At 41.7% G+C, this 14,269-nt stretch overlaps 2 protein-coding genes across 2 annotated transcripts; both read right to left on the minus strand.

Moving 5' to 3' along the window:
- Positions 1-201: 201 nt before the first annotated feature.
- On the minus strand, positions 202-3,167 carry ctsl.1 (cathepsin L.1). The gene is made up of 9 exons (XM_023277424.3): positions 3,021-3,167; positions 2,626-2,743; positions 2,373-2,515; positions 2,046-2,240; positions 1,770-1,961; positions 1,224-1,389; positions 996-1,101; positions 616-719; positions 202-438 (listed from the first exon to the last, which is right to left on the minus strand). Exons 2-8 carry the CDS (start codon positions 2,723-2,725, stop codon positions 620-622), a joined length of 1,002 nt encoding a protein of 333 aa, XP_023133192.2. The 5' UTR covers positions 2,726-2,743; positions 3,021-3,167; the 3' UTR covers positions 202-438; positions 616-619.
- A 4,664-nt stretch (positions 3,168-7,831) lies between these two features.
- vgll2b (vestigial-like family member 2b) lies at positions 7,832-13,844 on the minus strand. The gene is made up of 4 exons (XM_023277458.3): positions 13,520-13,844; positions 12,724-13,069; positions 9,573-10,013; positions 7,832-8,971 (listed from the first exon to the last, which is right to left on the minus strand). Exons 1-4 carry the CDS (start codon positions 13,604-13,606, stop codon positions 8,928-8,930), a joined length of 918 nt encoding a protein of 305 aa, XP_023133226.1. The 5' UTR covers positions 13,607-13,844; the 3' UTR covers positions 7,832-8,927.
- Between the last annotated feature and the right edge of the window lie 425 nt (positions 13,845-14,269).

A 14,269-nucleotide genomic window follows, 5' to 3' on the forward strand; every position in this document is an offset into this window, starting at 1 on the left:
GTGTATTACTCATCCAAAAGATTTGCATTCTACTTTAAAATTTCATGGCAAACCATGCAATAGCTGTTGAGACATTTCTCTGCAAAACAAAAATGTTATCTGTGGGGGCTCTACAGGAAATGCCGGACGATAACCAAAGTCAGTGGGTGTTATTCTGTTTATAAGCCACATAACACAAGCACAGACAAACACATAAATGTGTAATTTTTAAAGCTCAGTGTGAAACTTTTTATTTGTTTGTGTTCATTTACAATCTTCATTACAAGAGTTTCTATTAAAAGTGCAACAGGGCAAATACAGAGTCTGTTCCCCAATAACGTCCAAGAATGAACAGAAGTACAGTACTTTTGTACAACTCAGTAGTTTCTTTTATTAAAAAAAAAAATTAAAGTAAATTATATCTCACAATTCTTCTCCTAGCCGAGGAAACTTCTGGGCCTGCAAATCAAAAAACATGAGAAACAACCAGTTAACGGACAATAAACTGTAGAGTACACATACATACATTTTCAGGTTCACCTGGGCAGATTTTCAGATGTTTAGATTTTTAAAAGTGCATTTTTAAATAGCTTTTGGTGATTACAAAAGTAAAAGTAAAGATGAATTTCTTCTCACCTGTTTACACGAGGGGGTAGCTGGCTGCAGTTGCAACACCGCACTGGTTGTCCTTGTTCCTGGACATCTTGATGTATCCCTGGTCTCCCCATCCCAGACCCCAGCTACAGAAACACACAGCAATATTAAAATCATTATAGTATCATATAACATTCAGCTGCTGGATGCAAAACTGAATTACAGTCACAGTAACAGTAACAATAACCCAATATCCTGCATTTGCATAGAAACAAAGTGAGGGTGGCAGTTCCCAGTAAGGTGTGATTTAAAATTTGATGACATCCGGACTGGGTTTCATTTTCACTCAACACTGGCAGCTATAAATAAGATGCCTCTATGCTGCCTTCTGGAAAATGATAGCAATACATTCAGGTACTTACCTGTTCTTAACCAGCCAGTAGTCCTTTCCACTGTCAGTACCATAACCCACAGCCAGAACACCATGGTCCAACTCAACGCTGCTGCAATCGGGTTCATCATACACTCCTGGAAATGCAGGCATGTGAATTAAGCAAAAAGAAGAACCTTTCCTATTTCTTTTTGTATTTGATAAGAATATTTCTTGGCTGCTGCAACACAGTGTATATATACGGTGTAAAAGTATCCACCTGATTGATAGAGCTGGAAGGACAGTGGAGAAGCATCGATGCCGATAGATACTGGTCCAACGGTGGCCACGGCCTCCTTCAGGGCATCTTCATCACCTTGTTTCACATCAACGTAGCCTGTGCATGTGGCGCCAACAGTTGTGGGGTTGAAACGGCACTTCAAATCCTATTTGAGAGAAAATATGCCATGATTGGCCAAATTTAATATGATGCTGACACAATATTAAAGCAGTGATTAAGTATATACCAGAGAAAATAAGATTTTACAAGCACTATATTCTCAAAATGTATAAGATTTTGAGGGAAGTCCATAGAGCAGTGATGGTAGGTTTTGTACTCAGGTCATTTTAGGGTTTTGAGCTGCTATATATTTTGTCCACAAGATGACAGTATTGTATCTCTTACATAGAGGGCCATCATTTGTAACACTGTCTGAATGAGTCCTCCATTCAGCTTTTTACAAGACTACATTTAAAGTTTCTATTTTACATGAATAAGACATTATATATGCAGTGTTTTTTTCCAACCACATTGCTTTCTATTTACCTCAGCCTCATAGGGGTAGGAGACCTCAGTGTCAATCCCTCCATTGGCCTGGATGTACTTGAAGGCGTAGTCCATCCAGCCTCCCGTGCAGCCCATGTTGCCATAGTCACCAGAGCAGTCCACCAACTGCTGCTCACTCAGGGACACCAGTTTTCCTGTCTTCTTGAAGGTCTGACCCTCCAGCGAGCCAGTCTGGAATACAGAAGCATGAATGTTAAATCAGAGAACACTTGTGCAAAGTTTCTTGCACTACCAGAAAAGAGAAGTTGTCCTTACTGCACTGAAGGCCCAGCAGGAACCACACTGCTTCTGATCCTTGACACCAGTGACGTATCCCCTGTCCCTCCAGTCAACCTCGTTGGGCAGCTTGGTGCCTTCAGGCAGCCGGAAGAAGGTAGAGCCAGCACGGGGCGTAGAAGCGTTGAAGCCCAGGCAGCCCCGAGAGATCACGTGTTTGTACTCTTCGTTGTGCTGATGAAGAGGGACAGAATGCGGTTTAATTTGTAACAGGTTCTTCATCCAAAATGCCATTCAGTTTTTCCTCACTAAGGTTAAAAGCTAAATGAGGGCACAAACAATGCATGCATATTGTTCTGCACATACCATGTCAGCAAAGTAGGTCATACCAAGGCGGTAAGACTTGATTCCTTGGTCTGCCATGATGTTATGTACCAGCACGACTTTGCGATTTTCCAGCCAGATTTGCCTGCGGAGAGCCTCCTCGGACTGAGAGTGGTAGGTCACCCCTGCCAGTCAGAAAAGGAAATAATCAGACAATGAATAGAGGAAATAATCTGTGACAGATAATGATTTTACATGTAAGCAAATAAAAGGTAAATAGTCTGTGTTGTCTTACCATACTTCAGCTTCCAGGCATGGAATTCCAAGTCTTCCAGCGAGATGCTGGCACAGCTGGCAACAGCCAGAACAGCAGCAACAACCAGCAGCAGCTTCATCTCGACTGAACACAAGCACTAACAAAAAGCAGAGATCCTTTGTTACTTGCAGGAAACCACACAGGTCGAGGTTGCTCTCTTTCAACTCAGTTTTTTTCACAAATGCTTTCTCTCATGATGAGGGATGCCACTTGCACACTGCTGCTGTATCAGCTCATTTTCCGGTTCTGGTTCCCCCAACTCTTTTTCATTTGTGTGAGTCTCTATTTCATTTCTTTGCATCACTGTAAGTGCATTACAGAAAGGATGTGTGATCGCCTGTGTGTGTGTTGTTATCTGTGCTGTAGCGACTCACCTGCCTCCGCTTCGGTGTGTGTGATAAAGTCCAAGGTAGAAGCACCTGAAGGTTGATCTAAGGTGTCTGAGACGAGTCCTTATATAGCAGACTGCAGTTATGGACGCAGTATTCCAGTCAGGTGGCTGTCAGCAGGGCAGATCATAAAGAAAAAGGCGGAGTTATTGTTTTATGACAAACTTGTGTGATTGCATTCTTTTGGGAAACACAAGCCTCAGCAAAACAAGGAACATAAGTGACATGAATAACTCATTTGGAGTTTTAAAATTTTCTATAAGGGCATGATCAGAGGTGAAACGTCTTCAAGGAACTTTCTTAAAGTCCAGTTGGATTGATTTAAACAACTTTAGATAACCATGACCTGAATGAATGAGAAACTACACAGACATTGAGGGCATGATCAGTTTCTCAGCAGTTTGTTGGTTTGGAGTTAGTCACATGAAGACGAAACACAATCTGTCTGCACTGCATTTTACAGGACAAACCATGTTTTGTGTTCTTCCCAGTACTCTGATTCTAACCACAAAGAGATGGTGATTATTCTGAAAAAACAAAACCAAAACTGACATACAGTAACAATAAGTCATGCGAGTCCTACTGTGTGCCATCTGTCACATGTTTTAGATTAAAGGAAATGATGTCACGCTGGAAATATGTAAGAAGGAACTTGGAGGTGTTTTTATTTCTCAAGAATGTTGGCTGCACTTTAGCAAACACCCACTTACTGAAAGTGTGTTTGAACGATTTACATGAATGATCGGAAGTGCTGCCCCATCTTTCCTGCTTCAGGAGACTCTGGGCTGAAATATGTTCCCTCTATTGGCACAAACAACATCAGCCAACCTTGTCAAAATGCCTGCAAATGCTGCAACTTTTTGCCTGAAAGTTTTGTGGAATTTTGGAGGTTTTGAAATACTGGAAACACAAACACACAAACATACATGCACGTATTCCAGTAAACTCTTCTCCATGTTCGATATTGTTTGATTTATGATTCATGAGTCTTTCCATTTACACTTGTTCAAGACTTCCTTTCAGTTTCCACACAAACATCCTGTTTCTCAGCTTGACTGCAGGTTTGATTTGATGTGCAAAACTCACCTAACCACCAATGTCAAGAGCATGACGGCAAATAGTTATTCATAATGAAATTGACAAAAATCAGACTGAATAACACAATCAGGCAAAAAAAAAAAAAATTAAAATCAGAGTCAGCAATTTATTTCATTTGTTTTATTTCTAAAAGATAATGGAAGTAAGCAAATGGAGAAAGAGTTGGTCTTCAACTCTAAACAAGATTGTAACTCATTTTTCTATGAAAACATCCTGCAGTTATGTTGTAACTGATGTCTCACTGCACGTCTGCCTGACTGGATGTCACAAGGTTTTCAGTGTTATGGCAATGCTTCAAACCATAAAGAGGTTATGAAGTGAGGAAAAACTGAGAACTAAGCAAAAATTTCCAGATGTCATCAAACTCCTCTCAGCTTGTCTTGTGTATCTGAATGTTTGTTTGTACAGTCAAAAGTATTGATAAACAAGCTTCCTATGAGACATGTATAAATTAAGATTATAAAACATTGATGTATTGCTGCATTTTTGCCTCATTTCAGTGCTTTATAGCCTTTTAAGACTGGCTCATAGAAGGCAAAACAGAGCAGTTAACAAGTGGTAGCAGAAATACTCAGACCCTTCACTCGTGTAAAAGAAATACTACAATGTAAAAATACCTCATTACAAATTAAAGCCCAGCATTCAAATCCTACCTTAAATCAGTAAGTCATGGTAAAGTCTTGAAAGTGAAAGAAAAATGGCCTCTGTGACTAATATGTACCATATTACATATTGGATTGTTTGTACTGATAATCTGTATCAGTGTCACAAAGCTAGTCTTAATTATTTTATATACAATTAGATAGTAAAGCATTGTCTTCCTAACCACATGTTTGGGCCCTCCTGAATTTAACCAGATAATTCTGAGGAATTGTGAGATGATTAATGGGGCTGCTACGCAATGCTTTGACTCACAACTATGCTTATAATGTACTATTTAATGTCAAATCTTATGGAAAGTGAGTACAGCTGTCAGACAAATGCAGTAGAGAAAAAAAATGCAATAAATCTGTGTAAATTTGCAGTCATCCGGGGTCATGGTAATCCTAAATCCTTAGGAAAAGGTACAAAATTTCCTCCAGAAATGTAGTGGAAGAAGTGCAACGTGTCGTGGAATATTTATATAAAGCCTTTGCATAGATGACAGACGCTTTTGGGTTAATTGAGGTCACATTTTATATTGAAACTAGGTGAATCTGCAGTGAACCACATGAATGCATGAATGTCTGTGTGATTCAGTGTAGTGTTTTTGTTTCTGACTTTTTGACTGTGCCATAGGTGAAATTCTGTGAACACGGAAAACAAGCCTTGGAGAAAAGGCTGTGAAACGTTGTCGTATAGTGTCCTATAGTTTCCTATACATGTCAAGAGCGGCTGATACTGACATTCACTGTGAAGCTAAGCTAAACTCAGTACAGACATAAAGGTTGTGATTTGTCTTATGTACAATCAATCATTTACCACAACGGTCAAGTGACAAGATCAGGCCATGAGTCAGCGCAACGGTGAAAACGAGCATGGAAGGAAAACTTCATAAGTTCATAGATCAAAGTCTGTGCACACTAGTGTGCACTATCTTAAGAAAGATCGAAGTTTAGGGGTTGACTAGTTGATTCTACAAACACAAAACTGAAACTAACTAAGTGCAAGGAACACAAGTTTTGTGATTTCTACCAAAACGTCCACATTGTGTGCAGCATGTTTTTCTCATGCCATCAAGTTTTATTTGTCTCCCATAGTTTGTACATGACAGATAACAATAAACTGCACAACAATGATGTGCATGAATCGGAAAATATGGTGACTAAAACTACCCCTTGTTTAGTGCTTTATGCAGCCAGTAAACAGATTCAGTCTCAGGTTGTAAAGAGATTAGAGCAGATTTTCCATAATTTAGTGAGGGTCGAAGACAATCAACATTTTATGATTTCAGCACTGATTAAATCATATGATCAGTATCAGAAAATGCTTCACATTCATATCAGATATATCAGAATTCATTTTTGTCTCAAACTGATGTGTTTGTTTGACTCCTTGATATGATCATACAAATGTGGATTAATCTGTATCATCTGACTTCCACCGATGACCGAATGTGACTTTGTCTTACTGTAAAATGAGACTCAAACCGATGGATGATGCAGCCGAGAGGATCAGCTGTTCTCAGAAAATGCTCGGTAATGCTGCGGACTAATGCTCACTTCCCTATGTGGAGTTTTACAGTTCAAGGGGGCGAATCTAAGAGGGTTTTTTCCAAAACTGCCTCTGCTCATGATTACACTACACACACTGTACTCTCTATTAAAATTTTTACATTTACGTGGGGGTTTTTTGGGTTGTTGTTTTTTTTTTAATATGCTCTCTCCCGTGTTGCCAGGCAGCCATATGCACATTTCTAAAAATTTTACATAAAGGACTCATTCAGTCTCGTGGTTGCATAAGTGGAGCAAACACAAGCTATTTGCACTGGCTTACTGATAAATCCATATTATCATCATGTTGCATCTGATAACTGTAACTCCTGTACAAAGTGATAATACTGGTCAGATGTTTGTGGATATTATTGTAAACTTTTTGTCTCACAGATTCAAGGATTACTGGAAAAGTACCATATATGCTGGTTTGGTTGCAACTGGTCATCCTGTACTAAGTGAGATCCGAAAAAACTCCTTCATTTATAGCAGGCTTTTGCAGTGGTATGAACACACCAGGAGAGGGCAGCATATCTTTAGACTTTGCACATGTAATGTTTAACTTCATGAACACACATTTAAGTTTATGTTAGTACATTTACATGACATGCTCTGCTGCTGAATTTGCAAATTTAACAAACAGAATAAATCAATTTTTAACACAGTAATTGCCAGCATCCATGATTAGTTGATTTGCGTTGGAGTTTTTCTCAATCTGCTACAGTATGTGGCGGTTCATATGGCAAATATTAATGCAATGTAGGGTTTGTTGACAGCTAAGTAAAATAATGTGACAGTATTTGTTGCTGCATGCTAACTATATGCAGTAGATCCTGCAGGGCCTGGTGTGAAAAGAAACCCAGCGACGATACTGGTGTGAGAAGGAAGCAAGATTTTTGCAATGGTTAACTGAGGGGAAAGCTATCCCCAACTCTTCTAATTTCATTACTCTATGTGTTTCCTCAGCTTAAAGCCAATCACATATTTGGCTGCTCTTTAGTGGGGGTCACACATAACAGCCGCTAAATTGTGACAGTGGCCCAGACTGGCATACCTTAGAGCATAATCTGATTATCGGATCAATAACATAGCAACATTTGGTGCATAGCTGGGATGGCTGGCGTCTTCTCTGATTACACATTGCTGGCATTCACCACTCGTTCCCACTTTATAGGTGACAAACTGTGAATGTGAGCAGGAATTCAAATGGAAGGCCTTTTAAATAAGACGAGTCGCGCTGCGCAACCTTGATCACATCTGGCTGTGCTACTGTCTGCTGAATTCACACAGCTACTAAAATATCAGTAACTGATCTAAAAGCCTCCATATTACGCCTATGCTGCTTACCAGTTGCATTCTTTCCATTTCTGGCCATAGTTTCTTGAAATTATTACTACTATTTACTGTCTGTAAGTATTTAGCTCTCTCTGTCCACAATTTCCTTAGAATTAGTCTTATCTATTATCACTCATAATGTCAAATATAGGAAACATTTGGGACATGTGACAACGTACCATAAAAATATTTATTGACATCACAATCTTTTTGGACACAAAAATGAGAAATGACACACACACAAAGAAATTCCCAAAAAATATTTAGACAGTCCAAATTCAAAAAATCTAAAAATGACAGAGAAATAAAGAACTCAAATGGAACAACATCATCAAATTGAAACTACAATCTCATCTGAGAGCGTTCAGAAATAAACAACTTCCTGTTAAACTGAACAAATGTTGCTATGTTTTAGGACAAATGACCTTGGTGATATTCTCCGCAAAAGATAGATGAGAAACGCCACCAAGAGCACATGGCATGGTCAGCTCTATCACCTCTCTCTTTTCAGAAAACACTGAAACAATCATTTCAGAACACTGGCCAACCAAACATTTTAGAAATGCACATAAACACCAATAAATAGAAACACTTTATTTCAGACAGAAATATATAATAACAACAACTGAAAAAAAAAAAGGCCTCATGATGACAGTCACAAAGCAGAAACCGCCATAATTGCTGCTCTTGTTTATCGCTGCATGTTGCATTTGTGAAATGCAGATAAGTGGATAATGACAACCACTGTACCAACACAGAGCATGAGACAGAGATAACCGGGGACTTTGGAGGAAATCCCTGCTCGCTGCTATTCATCCCTCTGTCCCTCCATTCATCCCTCTATCTCTCTGTCCTCTGCAAAAGTCTGTTGTGATCCCGTCTTTCTCAGTCCAAACAGGTCACTGGTGGCTCGCACCTTGCCAAGGTCTGTGCTGCACCGGCAGCGGCAGGAGAGGAGAGTGGAAGAGAGATGAGAAAGGGAGCGCAGCAGCACAGATTACAGACAGTTCAGACACACTGTCTCTCTCCCTGTTCCTCTCTCTCCCTCTTTCTGCTTTATCTCCATGGTGCACACACGTCGACCTGGAGCAAGGCTGTATGCTGGCAGGGGAGGCTAGGAGCAGAGAGACGGGGGTGGATAGATGGGGATGCAGCATGTGTGTGTGGTGGTGGTGGGGGGATAAAGGGCCAGGCTGCTTCAATAGCGGAGCAGGTCCAGGGACTAATTGGATCTGGTAATGGCTGGTCAGTGTGACTGAAGGGCTCATTAGAACCAGTACAGCTCTTTGCCTTTCTTGTGCTGCTGGAGGCCTGAGGAGAAAAAAGAAGACAAGGAAACAATGAGGAGGACAACGGCAAACAACAGAACACAGGTTGTCATGGAGTCTAGTTTTGCCAAACATCCTATTTTGGAGGGAGGGGGAAGAGCTTCTGTGATGATTATGATGTATTGTGTGTGTATGTGTGTGAAAGAGAGAGAGTGTGTGTCTACATGCGTGGGATGTGTTTCCTACATAGGGTATCATAAGGTTTGGAAGATGATACAGCTATATGTGCCAGAGAGTGTATGTTTGTGTGAACTGTTGTTTGAATGCATGTTTTCTTCTGTATTTGATTGAATCATTCCAATACTTAAAATTCAGAACGCCTGTGGTAAAGTGTTCTAGCAGTTAATCGGAGAAAAAATCTGAATCTGCACAGTGTTGGATACCAATTGGGCACTCGATCTTCGAAACATTCATGGAGAAAAAGTATATTTGTTTTTCATTTACCTTTTGTAACCTCTCCACTGATGTTTCAGTGTCTGCCTTTGCATGTTCTCCCAACAAACAGTTTCTAAACTGTGAATAAAAGAGAACTCGTACAATCCAGAAAGTATTTGCAAAAGCCTGAAATGGCTGAGTGGTTATACCTGCATCCATGTTGAGTGCCAGAGTCTGGCTGACGTCTCCAGGGGGGAGCAGGCTGGGCCAGGAGGCAGTAGGCTCCAGCTTGCTCACTTCATAGTGGCTTGGCAAGGTAGGGAGATGAGGTGGCCTCACGGTGGGCATGAGCAGGGGTCCATAGTGGGGCTCCAACGCTGCCGGTGAATACAGTTCATGGAGAGGCCGTGGGGGCCCATAGGCTTGGGCCTGAGAATATCCCCAGCTCTCCGCTGGGTGAGGGTGGGAGTGAGGATGAGCGTGTGGGTGAGGATGAGCATGTGGATGCGGCAGGCCAGGGTGTAGCCCTGATGCGTATGGGTCCATGGAATAGGAAGCTGTCTCACAGTGGGAGCGGCTCTGAGGCGAAGGGTAGTTACTGTCCCAGAATGATGGGGGGAAGCTTCGTCGACTGCTAGGTGAGGGGGTATCTAATGTGGAGAAGGGGAGGTGGACAAGAAGGAAAGAGGGTAAACAACGATCGAATTTAGGCCAAGTCACGAACAGTTGCACAACTGTGTCGTGAATCACTTGATTTACAGAGGCTAAGTTGAAGGCTGGAGCTGTGCAAGAGGAGCAACGCGTGCTAAAACGTAGATGTCGCTCACATGACTGCTACACCCTCTGGCCCAGATATCTTCCCCATTGGATCATACTGTCACACAGCCCCAGCCCCAACAAGACACAAGAATAAACACAACCACGTTCTAGCAGACAGAGGGAGAGAGAGAGAGAGAGAGAGAGAGGTAGAGAAAGAGAGAGGTCCCTATACCCTAGAATTCTATATAAGGCCGACGCTCTGACCTGGAGGGAGCCCAAGGCCCACAGAGTCTTAAATCACTCGCTATGGTGACATCTCTCACTCTCATGTCAGCCCAGTGCTTCTGAAAGTCTCACACTCAAGTACACAGAGACACCCACACACACTCAGACATGCAATGCTGGCCCAGTGCTTCCACTCGCCACCCCTCTCTTCTGTCTCCTGCACCCCCACCTGTTGTTTTCTCTGCTCCCCCCTTCTCCTCGCCCTTGACGAAATGTCAGCAAGCCATTATATGTTTTTAGCAGTATAATTTTATATTTAGATATTCCTCTGAAAAAGACACCGCGCAGCACCTTGAGAGGTAGTGTTTCCCTCCTGCACCTATCACCCTGACCACAACATATATAAATCTGACCGGCAGGCGGGTAACTGCCTGAGCAGCCATTGTGGGGCAGGAGCTGGAGCGTGAGTCAGAATGGCAGCCATGGAGACGTTTGAAGGGGATACGCCGGCGAGACTGTGCGCTTACGGCCATGTATAAACTTAGCATCTGTTGTGAGGCAGGGAGCGTGTGTTCGTGCCGAAATGAAGACGTCCGGCTGAACAAGGAAAGAGACTAACAGCGACAGCAGACTCAGGGAGTAGTGGCTGTAGGCCCTAAATGGATATCCAAGGGATATCGTCATGCTGCTGGTAGAAAGGGACTTTATACAGAAGATTTTCAAATGGCAACCTTTTTTACTTGCCTCATATGCACGGAAAAAAATAAAGCAGAAAAATAACTAAGAAGAATTAAATTCATCTTAAAACAATACAAATTTTACACAATATTGGAAGCTTTTGGGGTCATGATTGGAACATGGAATATGTTAGTGGCTACTAAGAAAATTTGTTAAGTCATTAACATGAGTCATAATAGAATATTAATCCCAGAGCATCATGATGTGGTGAGGTTGCCATTCATACCAAACAAGATAACGCCATGTTTAAACTTTTAGTCAGTTTATGGCAAACCTAACAAACGTATTTTTGAATTCTTGATTTTTCGCGGTCCAAAACCAGCAGCACACAAGGATCTGTCTTGCTTTTCTTCAAACTTCTTGCCTAACCGGCGTCAAAAAGGACGGCCCACAGCTCCTAACCTTCCTGACCCTGCGCCCTGACCTCCCCAGGGACAACAGCTCCAACAAGCAACCCCTCGGTCCTGTCACCTGATCACATCACCTGTCTGACACTCTGCTGTGCTCTGCACAACTCTCAGCTCATTCTGTGTGGCCTCAAGACTGCAAGATGCAAAATGCCTCAACTGTGACAACTGCTGGGAGATGCGCTCACATAAATACATTGAACATCCTGCACTCTAAAAAGTAATTCAAGGGACCTGTTCAGACCTCTGAACAAATGCATGACTGCAAGATTTAAAAATATCTAAATGAATGATTTAGATCAACCTTTTATTTTGCAACACTATTTTGATCAGTTGGGTTGACATAGTAATTCTGTAATTGCATCAACTTAATATTGCGTGTAGTATAAACTCAACTTTCTGTGTTAGTTGAATTAAATCTAAATTTAAGTTGAGGTAACCTAATGAAGTTGACTTGATAGCTAAATTTCTTTCACCTTGATGTCAGGATTCCACTCTACTCTGTGTATCACTAGGGAAATTTGTTTGTTTTTTTATTTGCCAGCTTAAACTTAGGCTCATAAGTATGATAATTAAGTACATAATACTGGAAATTTCCTCTCTAAGCTGCTTGGAACAATGATTTTTTTTCTGAATAATCAGCTTATAAATTTGCAATTATGCGACCAATCATTTAGTTAGTGATAATTACCGATACCAATTATAGAGGAAAAGCTAATTCTCTGAACTCAAAGTATTTTGTTCATGGACCATAATTTCATTGGATGTTGTCAGAACAGACAGACTGATAAGAAGTGTTGCTTTTGATGTTATTGATGTTCAGCCCAGATATTATTTTTTAGAGTGTGGTGAAGGAGAAAACCCACCTGTATCTCTATATAGTCAACTTTTATGGCAGGCTTCAGGGAATAAATGTACTGTAAACATCATAGTAATAATAAAGTCAGTTTGACTAATGCAAGGACATGCATATTTAAAAAAAGGTCCAAAAAAATTCATCAATGATGTTGTAAAACCATTACATCATGTAGTGTAGTCAACTCAAATATTGTTTGGGAATTATTGGATTTTTTTGGTTGTTTGTTTTTGTTCTTTATCATATACATTCAAAGTTCTTCTTATGTCCACGATCAGCAGAAATGCAGTGCAGATTTACATGACTGAAAAAAGGATGGCTGTCCATCTTACTTATTTACATGAATAGTGTTCATGCATGCACAGTGAGATGTACCTGCACCCTGTTGGTCTGGCGCCCGCCGTTTGCCCTCTCCATCCATGTAGGAGCTGAGGGCCCTGGAGAAGTGTTCGTCCACCACGCTGCTGATGTCTCCCTGGTAGTAGGTGAAGAGGACACAGCGAGAAGTCAGGTACTCTGCCTCGGGGGCCTCCTGTTTCTCCTTGGGGCCCTCCTCTGGCCTCGACGCCGCAGGGGTGTAGGAGGAAGAGGAAGAGCTGGATGAAGATGAGGAGGAAGTTGATCCTCCAGTGCCTGGGCCCCCAGACATCCCCTCGGGACCACTGGGAGTGTCCATAAAATCCCGGCAGTGAGGAGAAGTGCTGCTCAGACCTGTGTGAGCCTGTCAGGAGGGGTTAGAGGACAGGCGGAGGAGGAGGGAGGGGAGGAGCAGGGATAGGGTTAAGACAGGTGCTGCAGAGGACAGTTCTGGAGCTGCCTATGAGACATTTTGACATAATGTTTTTCTTTGTGTGTGTGGCAGCATGTGAATGCATGCGCGCTAGTGTGCGTGCGTCAAGATATGAGTGGGTGCAGAACGACTTGCGTGCTTGGTGAGGAACACAGTGCTGCACATGCAGACATTTGAAAATGGCTATATAACTCAAATGAATATTTGAATCACGAACTTAGAAAACACTTTCAGTATTTGCTCTAATCAGGTCATTTGCTTTTACGCACAAGCTGCGTAAACTAACCTAACAGTTGCTCCTCACCTCAACCACTTTCATCCCCCCTTAATATTATAAATAAAAAAATCATATCAATATTTGAGCATTTGCTCACTTCCTACCTGTAAGCTATTGATGAAAGCAGGAGCAGTCGGTGCGTACGGTGCGTAATGTCCATAGGCTGGGTACATAACATCCAAACAGCTCATGGTAAATGAGCGGTGTCCTCACTGTTCTGCTGAAACCGACCTTAGTGAGCGAGAGAGGGACAACATTCCGTTTTTCTTTTTGTCGAAGAGAAACGGGTTCAGTAGTCGCCGATCAGTGTGGAAAAAGCCCGTGCCAGACTCGACATGGTCACCCCAGAAGGAGCGCACCTCTCCGCTCCCTGCGTGCGCCACAACAGCTGCGGCAGCAAAATGTGGTGAGGTTTATGGAGTAAGCATGAGGGTGTCCTGTCCTGTACATCTCTGTGTCAACCCCTCCCACCTTTACCAGCCCCTCCACCCACCCACATCACCACCACCAACACGCTCACCAAGACACTACATCTACTGCATATTATTGATTGCCCATTGGCAAATTAATTGTTTTGTTTGATAGTACAAATTAACTGGTTTAAAAGCTGTGGACATGGACATCCTATATTAATATATAGATGTTAATTATGTAAAGGTTATGTAAAAAAAAAATCTAAATATAAAATGTATTGAAGAGTGTATTCTAGAAATGCTTCAAACAGCTTGTGACTCATTACGGCTCCACAACATCTTAATCCTGGTGTAAAATAAAGGTTAAATAGCATGTCATCCAGTTACACAAATAGATTTGGATGAAGTCATTGAGCTTAATAAGCAGCCACACAACAATGA

This window comes from Amphiprion ocellaris, chromosome 20 (assembly GCF_022539595.1).
Source record: "Amphiprion ocellaris isolate individual 3 ecotype Okinawa chromosome 20, ASM2253959v1, whole genome shotgun sequence".
Lineage (NCBI taxonomy): Eukaryota > Metazoa > Chordata > Actinopteri > Pomacentridae > Amphiprion > Amphiprion ocellaris.

Bases quoted from the DNA above. Each gene is read 5' to 3' on its own strand.
- ctsl.1 (XM_023277424.3), bottom strand. From the start codon at position 2,725: ATGAAGCTGCTGCTGGTTGTTGCTGCTGTTCTGGCTGTTGCCAGCTGT. The intron at 2,241-2,372 runs GTATGTGCAGAA...CCTCTTCATCAG, and splicing joins TGACCTACTTTGCTGACATG to CACAACGAAGAGTACAAACA. The intron at 720-995 runs GTAAGTACCTGA...GTGTTTCTGTAG, and splicing joins TACTGGCTGGTTAAGAACAG to CTGGGGTCTGGGATGGGGAG.
- vgll2b (XM_023277458.3), bottom strand. From the start codon at position 13,606: ATGAGCTGTTTGGATGTTATGTACCCAGCCTATGGACATTACGCACCG. The intron at 13,070-13,519 runs GTAGGAAGTGAG...CCCTCCTGACAG, and splicing joins CTTTCATCAATAGCTTACAG to GCTCACACAGGTCTGAGCAG. The intron at 8,972-9,572 runs GTATAACCACTC...TTTTCTCCTCAG, and splicing joins GGCACTCAACATGGATGCAG to GCCTCCAGCAGCACAAGAAA.